The 14,229-nt window shown below is 44.1% G+C and overlaps 1 protein-coding gene across 1 annotated transcript in view; it reads right to left on the bottom strand.

The window, feature by feature from the left end:
- Nucleotides 1-14,229, bottom strand: part of rims2b (regulating synaptic membrane exocytosis 2b) — a 121,966-nt gene that overhangs the window by 12,507 nt on the left and 95,230 nt on the right. Inside the window, exon 31 of the mRNA XM_048229192.1 lies at nucleotides 9,923-10,104. Within this exon, the coding sequence (XP_048085149.1) occupies nucleotides 9,923-10,104 (182 nt within the window). The remainder of the gene's footprint in view (nucleotides 1-9,922; nucleotides 10,105-14,229) is intronic.

Raw genomic sequence — 14,229 nt, 5'->3', positions numbered from 1 at the left:
CTCGGGCACAGGAAATGCTGGTCAGCGGTGGCATGGCTAATCAATAACGAACACCAGCCTTTGCCAATTGAGAATATACGTCATTGGCTTGTGCTGCTTTATTGTCCAGACAGCAGTCGGATCCACACGCCAAATGGTGGCACGTGTAAGCACTTTCAGAGAAAAAGCTTCAGGTTTGACTCACACAATGAAAAGTAATCGGTAGCCTACTACAGACAACACATGTGCTGTATGAGTGGGCTATGGACAGGATAATAGAAAACCAATTACTATCAATCATGGCTATCGCATTTAGTGCACACAAAGGTTTTCGCTTTGATTTTGCAACAAATGGAAAATCTGCAAAGTCAGCACAACTTGTGTGTGTCCATTGAAGAAGATCCAGCAGCTTAGTTTACAGTCTGACATCCGTCTTGACTCTGATATGGCATTCGACTGTTGACACTCCACAGCCTCCTTCCACAGGCCTTTGGGAAGGATGTGTTTGACACAGACACAGTCACAGAGATAAAGAACAAAACTAAGGTGGGTGAGAGGTCATTCCCTGGAGGACAAGGGTGCGGAGCTGTATTAAAAAATAAAAATAAACACTAACCCCTAACTCCCAGCTCGCCCAAGCCAAACTGTTTGACTTTCCCCTCTATGTTTAGAACGGCGCCATATTTCGCATACTGAACCGCCACCCATTCACCTTGAACATCCAGAGTCCCAGGCACGAGAAACTCACCTTATCATTCTTGCTTTATAATACAACACTGTCTACGCGGGATGATTTATATCCTACGTGTGTTGCGTGCCGGCAATATTTTAACTGGCTCTGAAATGTTGATAATGTAAACCACCAACTCACCGGTAACACACTGCAGACCACAGCAGCTTGCACTGACAAATGTCCTAGCTCTCAGAGTCTGACAGCAGCACCAAAAAGGTTCAGCACTGAATGAGCTAATGGCTGGTTTTCTCTTCAGAGGGGGGGGGGAAGGGGGGGGTGGAGGGAGGTACAAGGGTGGTTGAGGGAAGCAGCACACAATGAAGTGGGGGGTCTTTCTTAAACAGAGCAGTCCTACAGCCAACTGATGCCCCTCTATGGCAGAGTCAGGAACGCTTTAGTTTATGTTCTAAGGTGTAAACATGCCCTAATGTACTACATAGCATAGGCCCCTCTTCCCCTTTTGTTTGAGTTTACACAGCTATGGTGCACTGAACTCCATCTTCAGACCCCCAATATACCACTACATAAGTGTGTGAAAGTGTGTGTGTGCGTCTGTGTGTGTGTGTTTATGTTTGTGTGTTTACTCAATCACTACTGTCTTCCCCAGTTCAAGAATATAAAAGGTTATTCAACACAGAGACAGTAATTGAAAAGATTCAGTGGTGGGTTGTGAAGCTGTATGATAACAGAAAAAAAGTCCTTGTAAACTGTGCGCTACATTAGGAGGCTATTGGGTACTGAAGGGCTCTTTTTCCCAACAGCATTGTTCCGTTGTACGTGCACGCTAAGGTCTTAAGATCGGAGCACTCAATGATGTGAACAACGTCTGAAGAGAGCAATCTCCATTCATTTCGGCCATGAGTGAGTATTCTATTCTACCCTCATAGGAAGAAAAGAGTTCATAGGAGTTTTTGTTGTTTCTCAGAACAATTGTATTGTTTAACGACAAACTAGCTAACAATAACCTTTTTACCTCTTAATGTTTTTCCAGCCTAGTTTACTGAAATACAAACAGCATAATTTACAATTCAATTCAGCATAACATAACATAAAACATAGATTTAACAGAAAGTGGAATTGTTTAAAGAATTGCTCCAGCAAAAAAACAACTATTTTCAGTAAACAAAATGTCTTGTTGTTGCTTTTCCACCCATCTAGCAGATCCACCCAACTACCACATCATCAGGGTAACACCTGACTGACCCAGATAACGGGAAAACGTGAGTGTGTTTTCACAATTAGGGAGCCGACATATGTAATGCTTTGTTGACATTTTATAGCTTTGCCCTCTTTCAACAACACTGTCACCATGATGATAGCAAGGAGGTAGAGAGAGAGAGAGAGAAGCTGAACAGCATGTAACAGAAGAAAGAAAGAAAGAAAGAAAGAAAGAAGAGCACTTACAGGAAAAGATGTGGTAGACTAGACAGAACAAGAAAAGACAGACAGACAGATAGATAGAAACCTAGACAGAGTCTAACATGTCTGATACTGTCTTCAACTCAGGTCCACAGCGGCTCATTCAGCATCAGGGAGAAGAGAGAATAAGACATCACATGTACCAGTCAAGCTATCAACTCCCAGTTGTGAAGACATTTACATGTACCATTAACCAGGTTTAGATACATGTTAGTGCATACAACTCAGTGACACATCAGTGCCTGATCCAAACATTACTGTTTGACTGATAACAGGCGATACCAATGGGATTAGGCAGAGTGATGTTAGATTAGAGAGAGGGAGAGAGAGAGAGAAAGAAAAAGAGAGAGAGGGAGAAAGATGACCAATCGTCTGACTCGAGATGACACCGGAGGAAAGGACTAGTGTAAACATCAGCTAAAAGGAGGAATTAGCCGCTCTACCAGTGACAAACACGCGTGTCAATCACCACCACACAAGAGCCATTTACCTGTGGCAGGAATGCATTAGGCCAGAGGGACTAAGGTAAACACTCCACCGGCCACTTAAGCCCCGCAGGACAATTCAAATAAACACTGGCATTCAAAAAATACACTGCGAGCCGTGTGAGTGGGCCTCTCCAGTGCACAAGTCGTCATTCGGCAGGAGAAACACACACACGTGCGCGCACACACACACACGCACACACACAGACACACACAAACAAACACAAACACACACGCACAGACACACAGCTAAGCAAGGATCCTTCAAGTTAAATATAATCAAGATTGAGCCTGTTTAAAGCGGTTCCAAGTCCCAGTGCTGGGCTCTGGAGATGAGACGATCCCCTATTTTAGGCAGACCCATTCATGCTACGAGCTGAGCTCACATATAAATAATCTTAAGCAGGTAGCAGTAGAGCATGCTGACGTACCCCCGAACGCCCACCTACAGATTGCTCCTCTCCTAACAATGGCCAGGGTTATTTTTAGCTTTTTTCAATGTGAATATACAGTACGCGAGTGTGTATTTGTATGATGTGTTTTTTTTTGTGATTCACAGCAGGTAGAAAATCATTTTACTCTGCACACACACACACACACACACACACACAAACACACACACACAGCTCATTAGTGAGGCAGACACACTGCAGAACTGCGTTGAGTCTTCGTGCTGTCCTCTACGCTCCGACCGTTCCCCGTTCACTGTTCCCTTGTTACTGAGCTCTGTGCCAGACCCCCACTGAGACAGCTGCACCTACACAACCTGCTGTTTGCCAGCTCTGACTTATCACTGAGTCAACCAAGGCAGCGACAACACACAAAACAGGACCTCAAATACATGGCTTCAGTGAGAAAATGAGCACAGCTTCACAACACGGCTTCTAAAGAGGTTTTTAAAAGGTATGCATCTAAAAATGAGGCTATCAACTAAGGAGCATTGTTTCTAGACTCACGACAACACTATGCAAATGAACAGCACTGCTCACACAATGTAACAATGTTCTTGTCAGTGGCCTTTTCTTCTGAAACTTTAAAGTGTCATATAGCATCATTCTGACTTCAATACTTGTATGTGGATATACATCTGTAAATGTGTAGTCTTTGGAATGATCTGGCATTGCACTCTGAATATTGCCAGTGCAGTATGTAAAGACTAATTGCATCCATATCCTATGTGGTAAACTCCTTTTCCAAAAGTCCATATCACTCCTTGGCAGTTGACCAACATTTGCTGAATGACTTAAGTTAGACCAGTCCCAGTTCTAATAATATTAAGGTTTGCACAGTTAAAATAATATTACAATTATTTCAAACTGACTGAATCATTTCCAACTGCAACTGTAACATCAGAAACCGTTCCAAACAGATTTGAATTATTAACATAAGTCTATATTGATCTATATTAAAAACGTAATTCTTGCACAAAGATCAAAAGCTAGCCCTTCAAGTCATGTCAACTCACTTATGAATGTATTTCTTTCTATTAATTTCCACAGGGCTGAAACTGTAGAACTCTAAGAAGGTGGTGTAGAGAAGTGCATAGGATTTATGGAGTGTTTGCAGAGGTCATTTTATGGCGTTTGGAAATGAGTGCCAGTGTGACAGATGTGAGAGATGAGGTGCTAACACACACGCCAACGTTAGCCCAGTTCTCGCCCGGCTCTCCGGTTACTCACACACATCTGAATAGAACATTAACTCCACAATTTGACTGAAAAATCTGCATTTGGAGACCGTCAGAGAGAGAGAGAGAGAGAGACAGAGAGAGACATAGGGAGAGAAAGAAAAACAGAGGTACAGAGGCAGAGAGAGAAAGAAAGAAAGAGAGAGAGTGAGAGAGAAAGAAAAAGAGAGAGAGAGCGAGCATCACATCCTGACTGTGCTCCATGAGCAATATGTAGGTCAGCTAACAATTGTGGCGCAGCATCTGTGAGACGGACACTTTTACACCATACTGCACCACTCTTCTTTACCCCACTCTTACATGGCTGGAGACATGGGGGACTCTTATACAACTCACTATCCCCTCCACCTGCCATCCGCCAGGTCTGAGATGACTCATCCTACATATGCACATACAGCATGTCTTGACAGGACCATTTCAATTATCACTTCTGAATGAAGGGAGTATTTCCTGACACACAGAGTGTGTGTCTGTCTATCTGTCTGTGTTTGTGTGTGTGTGTGTGTGTGTGTGTGTGTGTGTGTGTGTGTGTGTGTGTGTGTGTGTGTGTGTGTGTGTGTATGTGTGTGTGTGTGTGTGTGTGTCTGTGTGTGTGTGTGTGTGTCTGGTATTGGCGCTTGCACTTCGTGTGTGTGGTAGTATTGACAAAAGACAAAATATCAGGATAAATCTACTGATTTCAGCACTTCATCTTTTTTAGATAGATAGATAGATAGAGGTCTAGAAACCAGCATAAATATATGGACAGATAAGAGAGTAATGTATAGTGTAGACAAGGTAATATAAAAACTATGTAAAAACTAGAATAGGTTGAGGTAATAGGGTTACAGCCATTCAGTATTGTAGCAGTTTTTGGTCCATCTCAAAGGAAAAGGGAGTCTCTTAACAACAGCACTCTGGAGGTCTCTGTTTGCCGTGCTGTAACAGCAGGCCAGCACTCTTCTGTAATTGCAGGATGTCTGAAATACAACTGAAGTTGACATATAATGACTCCACATGCTGGAGTGGGCAAAATGGCCAAAACGACCCAGTATGGGTGTGTGTGTGTGTGTGTGGTATATGTGTGCGTAACCTTCCCACTTCCACAAAAGCTATAGGACCTCCAGTCTTCCTAGTGAATCAGCTCATCCTCAATACTCGGCATACTGAGGCTTCATAACTGACCTCCAGTGAAAGACACCAGCCACGTAATGGCTCAACATCACAGATTATTCTTCCAGTCATGATCAACTGGACATGACACTGGCTATATCGATAGCTCTCATTAATCAAGTGTCTTCTGTGACTGGGATTAAGGAGCATAAAGAACGAGCAGTGAATAAGCAAATGTCCTCCACAAAAGCCTAATGTGTGCTCCTCAAATACCTAGAATCTCATTTCCTAGAACCCGGCCTTCAACATCATAACTGCTTCATTATCTGGCACTAATTGTTGGTTAGAGTCAAGGTCGAGTCGTAGAGGACACCATGGATGGCCATGTCTGTCAATAATGACTGCATGGAGCGAGGCTGGATGGAGGTCATTAGCGCACTTCGACGTGTAAAAAAAAAAAAATCGATGCAGAGTGTCCGTTAGTGGAGGTGTTTTTCTACACACACGACAGAATCTCTCACTGCGCCGGCCCGGCGTCCTGCTCCGGTACCGGCAGACTACTGATCCGAGATCAGCGGTCGGGGTGAAATGTTGAGATCTTGATCGGCTAGACGCTGGTCGAGGACATGGCTGCCGCGGCATGTCGTCTGACCCCTGCCTGCGTTTGACCGGGCAGGACGCAGGCTTCCCACCGTGATGGGGCAGAGTTGGAGCACGGCGTATCGGGGAAAAATCAGCATGGTGCTGGCTAATTAAAGCTCTGCACTGCCAGACTACTGCCGGACCAAGCAGAAAGAGAGAGAGTGAGAAAGACAGAGAGGTAGAGAGAGAGAGAGAGAGAGAGAGAGACAGACTCAATGGCAGTGTCTGTGCTTAGAGAGGTCAGAGCAGGAGCTGAGAGGTTTTAAAGTAAGCAATCTGTCTCTCTCTCTATGGTCTATACAGGCAACAGCTGATGACTGAACTTATCTACCAGTACAGACAATTCATGATAATATATTTTTGGTGAGGGGATAAACAACATAATAACAAACATATCAAACAACATCAATAGAAATCTGCAGGTAGATGGTAGATGACTGATAGATCTTTATGCACAACCACTTAATATATTGTGCCTGTATCTCATTCAGTTGCCGCAATTCAGTGGAGCTTCAGGAAAATAGAACCAACTTAAAATTTCATGAATTTTCATGAACAAAGTCGGTGTGACATAAAGACGTTCCATTTTTATATTCAATAAGCCTTGTCTATCAGCATAATTTGGTTATTTTTCCATTATGCAATGACAGCACTACCCAGTTGGGTTTAAACTGGATTAACATGTTTTGTCCTGGATGCTATTTTCATATTGTCAGTGACTACTCACAGTTTATTCTATTATTTAATCATTTGTAGCTTCTGCATGCAAAATCCCAAATGCAGCTCTTATGTGTTTTTGTAATTTCCAAAACACAATTCCAACAGCAACATCAACTATAAAAGGCCCTGCATCCTGCAATCTGAAAACAGACATACACTTAAATGAACAACTCACTCTTGAATCCACTCTTAACAAAATATTCAGATGCCACTGTTAGACATCCTTGACGGGACTTGGCATTAAACATTAAAAAGTGTAAGTAATCTAAAACTTGACAGGCACATCTCAACTGAAGTCTTGATCTGGGGCAAGACTTGGGGCGCTGGTGTCTTGGTCAATCTGCTTCCTATGGAGTGGCATTATAAATGTACTGTATAAAAAGTAGGCCACGTCTGGTCTGGCCTCATCTGAGCCGGACAAAGAGTGAGCCCTGGCCGTGTCCATCCTGGGATGACCTCTCTGCACGCCACCCATACACCAAAAGCACCAAAGGAACCCTGCCGAAGCCCTGATAGACCTCCATGATCCAACATCCACCACTACTAGCTGACCTCCTATATAAGTGACCTCAAAAACACACTAAGAATAGAGTTTTCCAGAAAGGGAGAGAGAGAGAGATAAAAGAAAGAAAGATAGAGAAAGAGATAGAAGGAATGGAAATGACAAATAATCTAGAACACTCAGACAGGTCAGAGAAGGGCAGGGTCGAGAGAACAAAGAAAGATGAATCCACATTGTCAATGCGGTCACTCACTCTTCAACGCAACTCACTCACTCTTAAAACTTTGATTGTGAAGTGCAGTGGGCATTCAAATATACAGACCAGTTGGAATGTAACAATTTATGGAGATGCGTGCAGCATAAATTGTTCAAAAAATAACAATGACCTTCAACAGGCAATATAAAGTGTAGTCAGGTAGGATGGAATAGGAAAGAAAAATATCGTCCTGAAAACTATGAATATAACTGGACAAGGAAAATAATAATGCTAAAAATGAACTAGAAGGAATGTATTGAGCACAACATATTCCCAGCTTGTATCAATTAACAGTCTAAAATGACCAGCCATGGCCCATCACTTTGAAAAATGGAATATGTCACTCACATTGAACAAATGCGGCTTATTGTGTTCATGTCAATGGCAGGCACCCCTGTACATGTTCATAATAAACTAAACTCACAGTACCGCTGCATACAAGTGACATTGACACTGCTGTCAACAACAACCAAGGGAAACATTTTGTAACTGGAAAAAAACGGATAAATGGACGACTGTCCTTCACGTGCAGAACATCCATTACCCTTCGCAAGGGACTGAGATGGCATGTTTATTCATCTCTAATTAAAGCAGACCCCACCTGCGCCTGGGAGTAATGACTTGAATGCACTGGCGACAGACTGAGGTGAAGAGAAGAATGCAAATAGGCTCTTAGCAGACTCTAAGCCCAACAGGCACGTGTCGCATTAAGAAACCAGGCCCCTCTCATACTCGCTTCCCTTCCCATCAAGGTGGACCTGGGATGGGAAAAGTGGATCGCTTTGGTCTCAGTGCGGGACTTTAGCACTGAGGGATTTGGATAAAGAAAAAGTGGGGTTTGCATTCGAGCTACTCAGCAACATTACAGAACTTTTCAAAATGGCTGCTTTCCAAGCGATAGTTCATTAGCTTAATTGGTGAAATTGAATTGACCAACTGTCTCAAAGTGACTTTGGCAAACACTGTAAACTGAGCATCTTGCATGCATAGCCAACTCACGTGCAGACGTTTCAGCTATTTATGAGTGTGTGCGTCGGTGGTCAATTTGTGTGTGTGTGTGTGTGTGTGTGTGTGTGTGTGTGTGTGTGTGTGTGTGTGTGTGTGTTTCAGTGTGTATTGGGTGGCAAACTGTCTGTGGGTGGCAGACTGTGAGTGTGGGTATGTGTGTGTCTGTTCTTGTGTGTATGTGGGTTTGTGTTCCTGTGTGTGTGTGTGTGTGTGTGTGTTCCTGTGCTTGTGCACGTGCATATTCGTGTATATATGACTGTATGTGTGTGTGTGAGCCCATTTGTCTGTGTGTGTGTGTGTGTGTGTGTGTGTGGCGGGTGGCAGACTGTGAAAGCCATTCATTAACTATTCATCTGATGGATGCATATGTTCCACACCGCCGCACCCTCCCTACCGGGAACCATAAAGAGCAAGCGCCCGAGTCTGGAGGCAGCTAAATGGAGGTCCTCCACAGAGGGCAGACGCAGGGGCGGGGAGGCTAAAACATATTTACTCTCCAGCAGCGTCGGCCGTGGACGCCGCGGACACCTGCGGAGGAACTCACATGGCTCTCCGCCGGTGATTTACCGCGACCCACTTCACAATATCTGAGACCGCTGGGAGAGTGACGGAGAGAGAGAGAGAGAGAGAGAGATAGAGAGAGATGGAGGGAGAGAGAGAGAGAGAGAGAGAGAAAGGTCATACTTAAATAAATGAGTGGGGGGAAGTTCTGGGCAAGCGGACAGAAGGAGGGTGACTCAGGCTGGAGCTGGAAGTGGAGCAGCAGATTTATCAGCCGACAGATTTATGTGTCCAGAGCTGGACAGAGCATGGGCTTGTTAGGCTAGCTTGTCTGGTCACCTTATCTGATGCTCAGTGCTCAGAAGCCATTCATCCCTGAGAACTCTCTCTCTCTCTCTTTCTCTCTCTCTCTCTCTGTGGGTGAGTGTGTGTTTTATCCCTGTGTGGAATGTGGCTCGGAGTCTGCTGCGCATCCGTCCAGCTGACTAACATCGAGCGTCTCACGCGGCACGTCCGGCTTCCAACCCTTGAGCAAGAGAGTCTTGAACCTTGACCAACTTTCTCTCTCAGCTGCCATCGCTCGCGTCTTGACACTCTTGCCAGGACTAAGAAACATTCCTGTCATCCGTCGTGCAGTCCCAACTAACGCAATACTAACTGGAAGTGTGCTGGAACCGGACCGGACAAGCTGAGTTTCCCCCCCCAACCCAACTTGTACAGCAAGACACACAACAACACACCATGAGGTCATAGGTCATACACTCACTCACACACTGTGCAATAACACACACTGAGTACACACACTGATGAAAGCATATTCTAAACAGAGGCATTTCATTGGATAAAAGCGTCCGACTAATTGAGTAGGTGTAGAATTAGGAAACCCTGTGTGTCTTACCCTCGGGGTCCAGTTGCGACGTGCTCTGACTCTTCTTGCCCAGGCCCACCATGGCGGCCATGCGGGCGCCGAAGCTGGAGCGGCGCTTCTTGTCGTCCTCGTCCTCGTCGTTGCGGCCGAGAGAGCACATCTCGCCGCCCACGCTGGAGCTCTTGGTCATGCTGCTGCCGGCGCCCGCTTGCCTGTTTTTCATTTTGGACGTAAATTCACTGTCAGCACCGGTGGCAGCGGCCGGGCAGTTGGTAAATGGACAGGTCAGAGAGAGAGAATGAGAGAGACAGAGAAAGGAAACAAAGAAACAAAGAAAGACAGAAAGAAGGAAACAAAGAACAAAGAACGACAGAAAGAAAAAAAGGAAGAAAAAAAGAAAGAAAGAAAGAAAGAAAGAAAGAAAAAGAAAGAAAGGGAGAAGGGAAGAGACGGAGGGGAGAGGAAGACAAAGTAGGGAAGAGTTGGGAGAGGAATAAAGGAGAGGAACGGATGGAGGGATAGCGAAAGAGAGACAACAGGGACAGGCCTCAGCTATGGGAGTCAAGAGGACAGATATACACACAGGCATATACAGGCTATAGGTGTACATGATATACACACAGGCATATACAGGCTATAGGTGTACATGTATACATCTGCACACCTGAGAGGAAGGTATACATGACTATGAGGTCTGTATACAGGTATATCTGATACACAATCACAGGTACACAGAGGGACAGTATATGGGTTTACTGGAACACTAGTTCAGTATGCAGGTTGGTTAAACACATATAAAGAAGAAAGGAGGAAAACTTCTGGGTAAAAGACAAGGAGGAATTAAAATACCATTGCCTCTAAGATATTTACTAAGAAAAACTAGGTTCTCCTGTTCCAGGGCAGAATAAAGAAATAACAACTTACAACGCATGTGTATTGTGTTGGCTTCTATATGCCTTATCATCATCTATTACCAAGCTAGTTTCTGGCATGAATCATTACTGCTGTACTATTCTAGGTTTCACCTTTGGCTTTAGACTTCATTCTAGAAATGTCTGTATTGTTTGCACATGAGACACCTACACAAGGTCATGTGTGTGGCACAGAGCTGATCTGTCATTGCTTCCCTTCTTGGCAGGTTCACTCTCTGATCTTGGCTGTCTCATCCACCTCTTTAAGCTAGAGAGACAGGTCCAAGCCCTTCTGTCAACAATGTCTAACACACTCAAATAGAGCGAGGCCACTGACTCATACTAGGTTTTATATTTAATTTAACCTGTATGGAGATGCTACTGTGCAGGTGGCAACTACTGGAGGTCTATGCGCCAGTGAAAGACCTGTGACAGTACACACACACATATACACACACAGGCTTGTGTTGTGTGCAGTTGTGAAGCTTCAGTGAGGATTTAAGGATGCTATGTGGTTAAGAAAAATAAAATAAATCTGCGTCTCATTTTTTTAGCGTCTAAAGCTACCCATACACATGCACGTGTGCATACACACCACAAAATGCACAGACACGAGTCACATGCATGCAACCACAAGCACAAATTATGATGGTACAGAGAGAGAAAGAGAGAGAGAGAGAGAGAATCTAATGACAGTGTAGAATTCTGTAAAGATCATCATTTTTGGAGGGCCCATTCTTAAAGACCTAGACCAGATTTTGTGCATTTAGGTATGATAAAAAGGGTACATTGTGCAGGTAATGTATTTGCATGCTTTAAATTCTGATTGATGAGGTCTCTTATTTTCTGTTGGTTCTCTCAGACAAATACACACACACACACACACACATACAGAGAGAGAAAGAGAGAAGCACAAGTGCCACGACGCAGACTCACAACACCATATGGTCCTTATTATTGAAATCACTCAGTGAATGGATTCAGTGAGCCATTGCAGGAAAATGTTTTTTTGTCTGGATGTATTCTAACTTGACATACTTGTCATATGTATCTGCAATTTCTGTAAAGAAATCAATCTTATTAAACAAAAATGGTTTACTAACTTGTTTACATATATAAAAAAAGAATTACATTTATTGCAGCAAACACTCAACCTGTGTTGGTGTGCCAATAAAACTATCTCTCTGTCCTAAAACGCTAGCTAGGCAGGATGGAATCCAACAACCATAATCCAATCTCTCTACCTCCATAAGCACTTATGAATATGCTTATGTGCTTGAAAAAAAAAATCATGCAGTAAACCAAAGATGTTTTCTCCATTATAATGTTTTTTTCAGCACAAATCCACGAAGACCTGGAATCCAATTTGGTTCTTCTTTTAGCGTGTAAGTCAGGAAGTATAGTGCACATGCAACTGAGCTCTCTTACAGACCCTAAACAGATCATATTATACCGAGCAGCTCCACACTGAAAATGGCCAGCCCTGTGAAACCCCCTCCTCTGAGAATACAGTTTCCAGTTACACATCAAATCCTGTCTATGTGTCTCCTATCTGCTTGGAAAATGTGGCATTTCTCTTTGTCATCAACTCCTATGTCCCATGTAAATGATATACCACAGTGTATTATTTCAAACCTGCAATCTTTTTGCACAATACTAAACAGTTCCCATCAACGTGATGACAGCTCAGACCTCCTTTAAAGGTGGCGAAATATCCAACTGGTTTTGAAGCCTTATCTATAATATCTAATATATATGTGTATATTTAGTATCTATAATACACATATCTAATATATTACTGAGTTTCATTCACATTTGTGCCAGTTCTACTTGAGTCCCAGCCTGCTGGTGGATGATAGTTAGGCTTCCCACACGTTATTAACAGCTTTCTAGGCTGACCTCAGGTATCAGTAGAGTAGGAAGCCGTCCAACAAACCTACACGCGATGCACTTCTCCAGACATGCGGCTTTTTATGCTCGCCAGCCATACTATCAGAGGGGATCTTTCCATCCCGCCACTGGCTGGAGTTTGGGTGCGTCACTTAGGGGGGACTGCTCAAGCTCAGCACGTAAGGCGAAATGATGCGGTTCTGCTCATGGAAAAGGCATCCAGACAAGCCACTGTCTGAGGCTTCGACGAGGAACGCACAACCGGGGCCTGTGGATTCAGGGTTTTTCTTGTCAAATGAGAAACACACGCTGGGGACACGCGCACCCATGTGTGTGTGTGTGTGTGTGTGTGTGTGTGTGTGTGTGTGTATGTGTGTACTGTATGTGTGTGTGTGTGTGTGTGTATGTGTGTGTGTGTGTGTGTGTGTGTGTGCGTGAGAGAGAGAGAGTGAGTGTACATACAGTATTTGTGTGTAGGCCATAGGATCAGTCCAACAGACACCACCTCTGTGGAGTTTTGGGTTGTCTGGACTGGAGAGCTGAGAGACATGGCACAGAACAACTGATGTTTTCCTCTGAGACCTCCTTCTCTCTCTCTCTCTCTCTCTCTCTCTCTTCTCTCCTTTTTCATTCTCTGCATTTCTTCATCTCTCATCCTCTTCCTCTTTCTTACTATGTATTCTACCCTGCCATCTCTCTCAGTCCTCCTCTTTCCTCTCTGCCCCTCCTTCTCCAGCCTGTTCCTCCATCCTGTACAGTGTGTCCTCATTTGGGAGATACATTTCAAACCACAACAAAAAACAACTGCTTCCTAACTTTGAGGACCACATCATGATATCACAGTGTTTACATAATCACTGTTATAACGACAACTTGTTCCCTTTCCCCACGAGTGAACATCATGGAGGCTTTTAATTAAGTTCACTTTCTCCCCTCCAGAGCACCTGTGCCAGCACAGTTGCTTAATGAAGCGATGTCTCTAAGAGTGGATTGGATGCAAGCTGTACTGAATGAGAACTGAATAGGCTACTTTTTTTTAATCTGTTTTTGAAAGAACTAGTGAGGATTTGTCTGAGAGGTGTTTCAAACAAGGGAGCTATGATGGCGCAGAATCATCTGTTGCCAAGGGAACGTGAACCTAGAGTATGCCACTTTAGGTTCACATTGGACCATTGCCTTACAGGAGCTTCACATTTTAATGATCTGTACCTTAAAAGTACACTTCGATGAATTCAGCGTAATCTTCACGTCTCATTCACTTGGTGCAAGCAGAATGGGACGCTAATGGGCTGGAGATTTACTAAGGGACTACTTGAGCCCATTGAGAGCAGAGGAACAGTGACTTAATGGACACCAAGAGCCACACCACATCTCACAAGCTGGTTGGTACAGAGGGATATGGAAGAGGATGAGGAGGACAAGGAGGATGGCTAATTGTTTCTTTGAATCACCGCCGCCACCACCACCTCCTCTTCTCCTCTCCTCCTACCACTTAATCGAGAGCTCAAGTGCCCAGATACGCCGTTTCTGTGGAAA

Source organism: Alosa alosa, chromosome 20 (genome assembly GCF_017589495.1).
Source record: "Alosa alosa isolate M-15738 ecotype Scorff River chromosome 20, AALO_Geno_1.1, whole genome shotgun sequence".
NCBI classification, from domain to species: Eukaryota; Metazoa; Chordata; class Actinopteri; order Clupeiformes; family Clupeidae; genus Alosa; species Alosa alosa.
The sequence above is the reverse complement of the archived record's forward strand: the minus strand, read 5'-3'. Positions and strand labels throughout refer to the sequence as shown.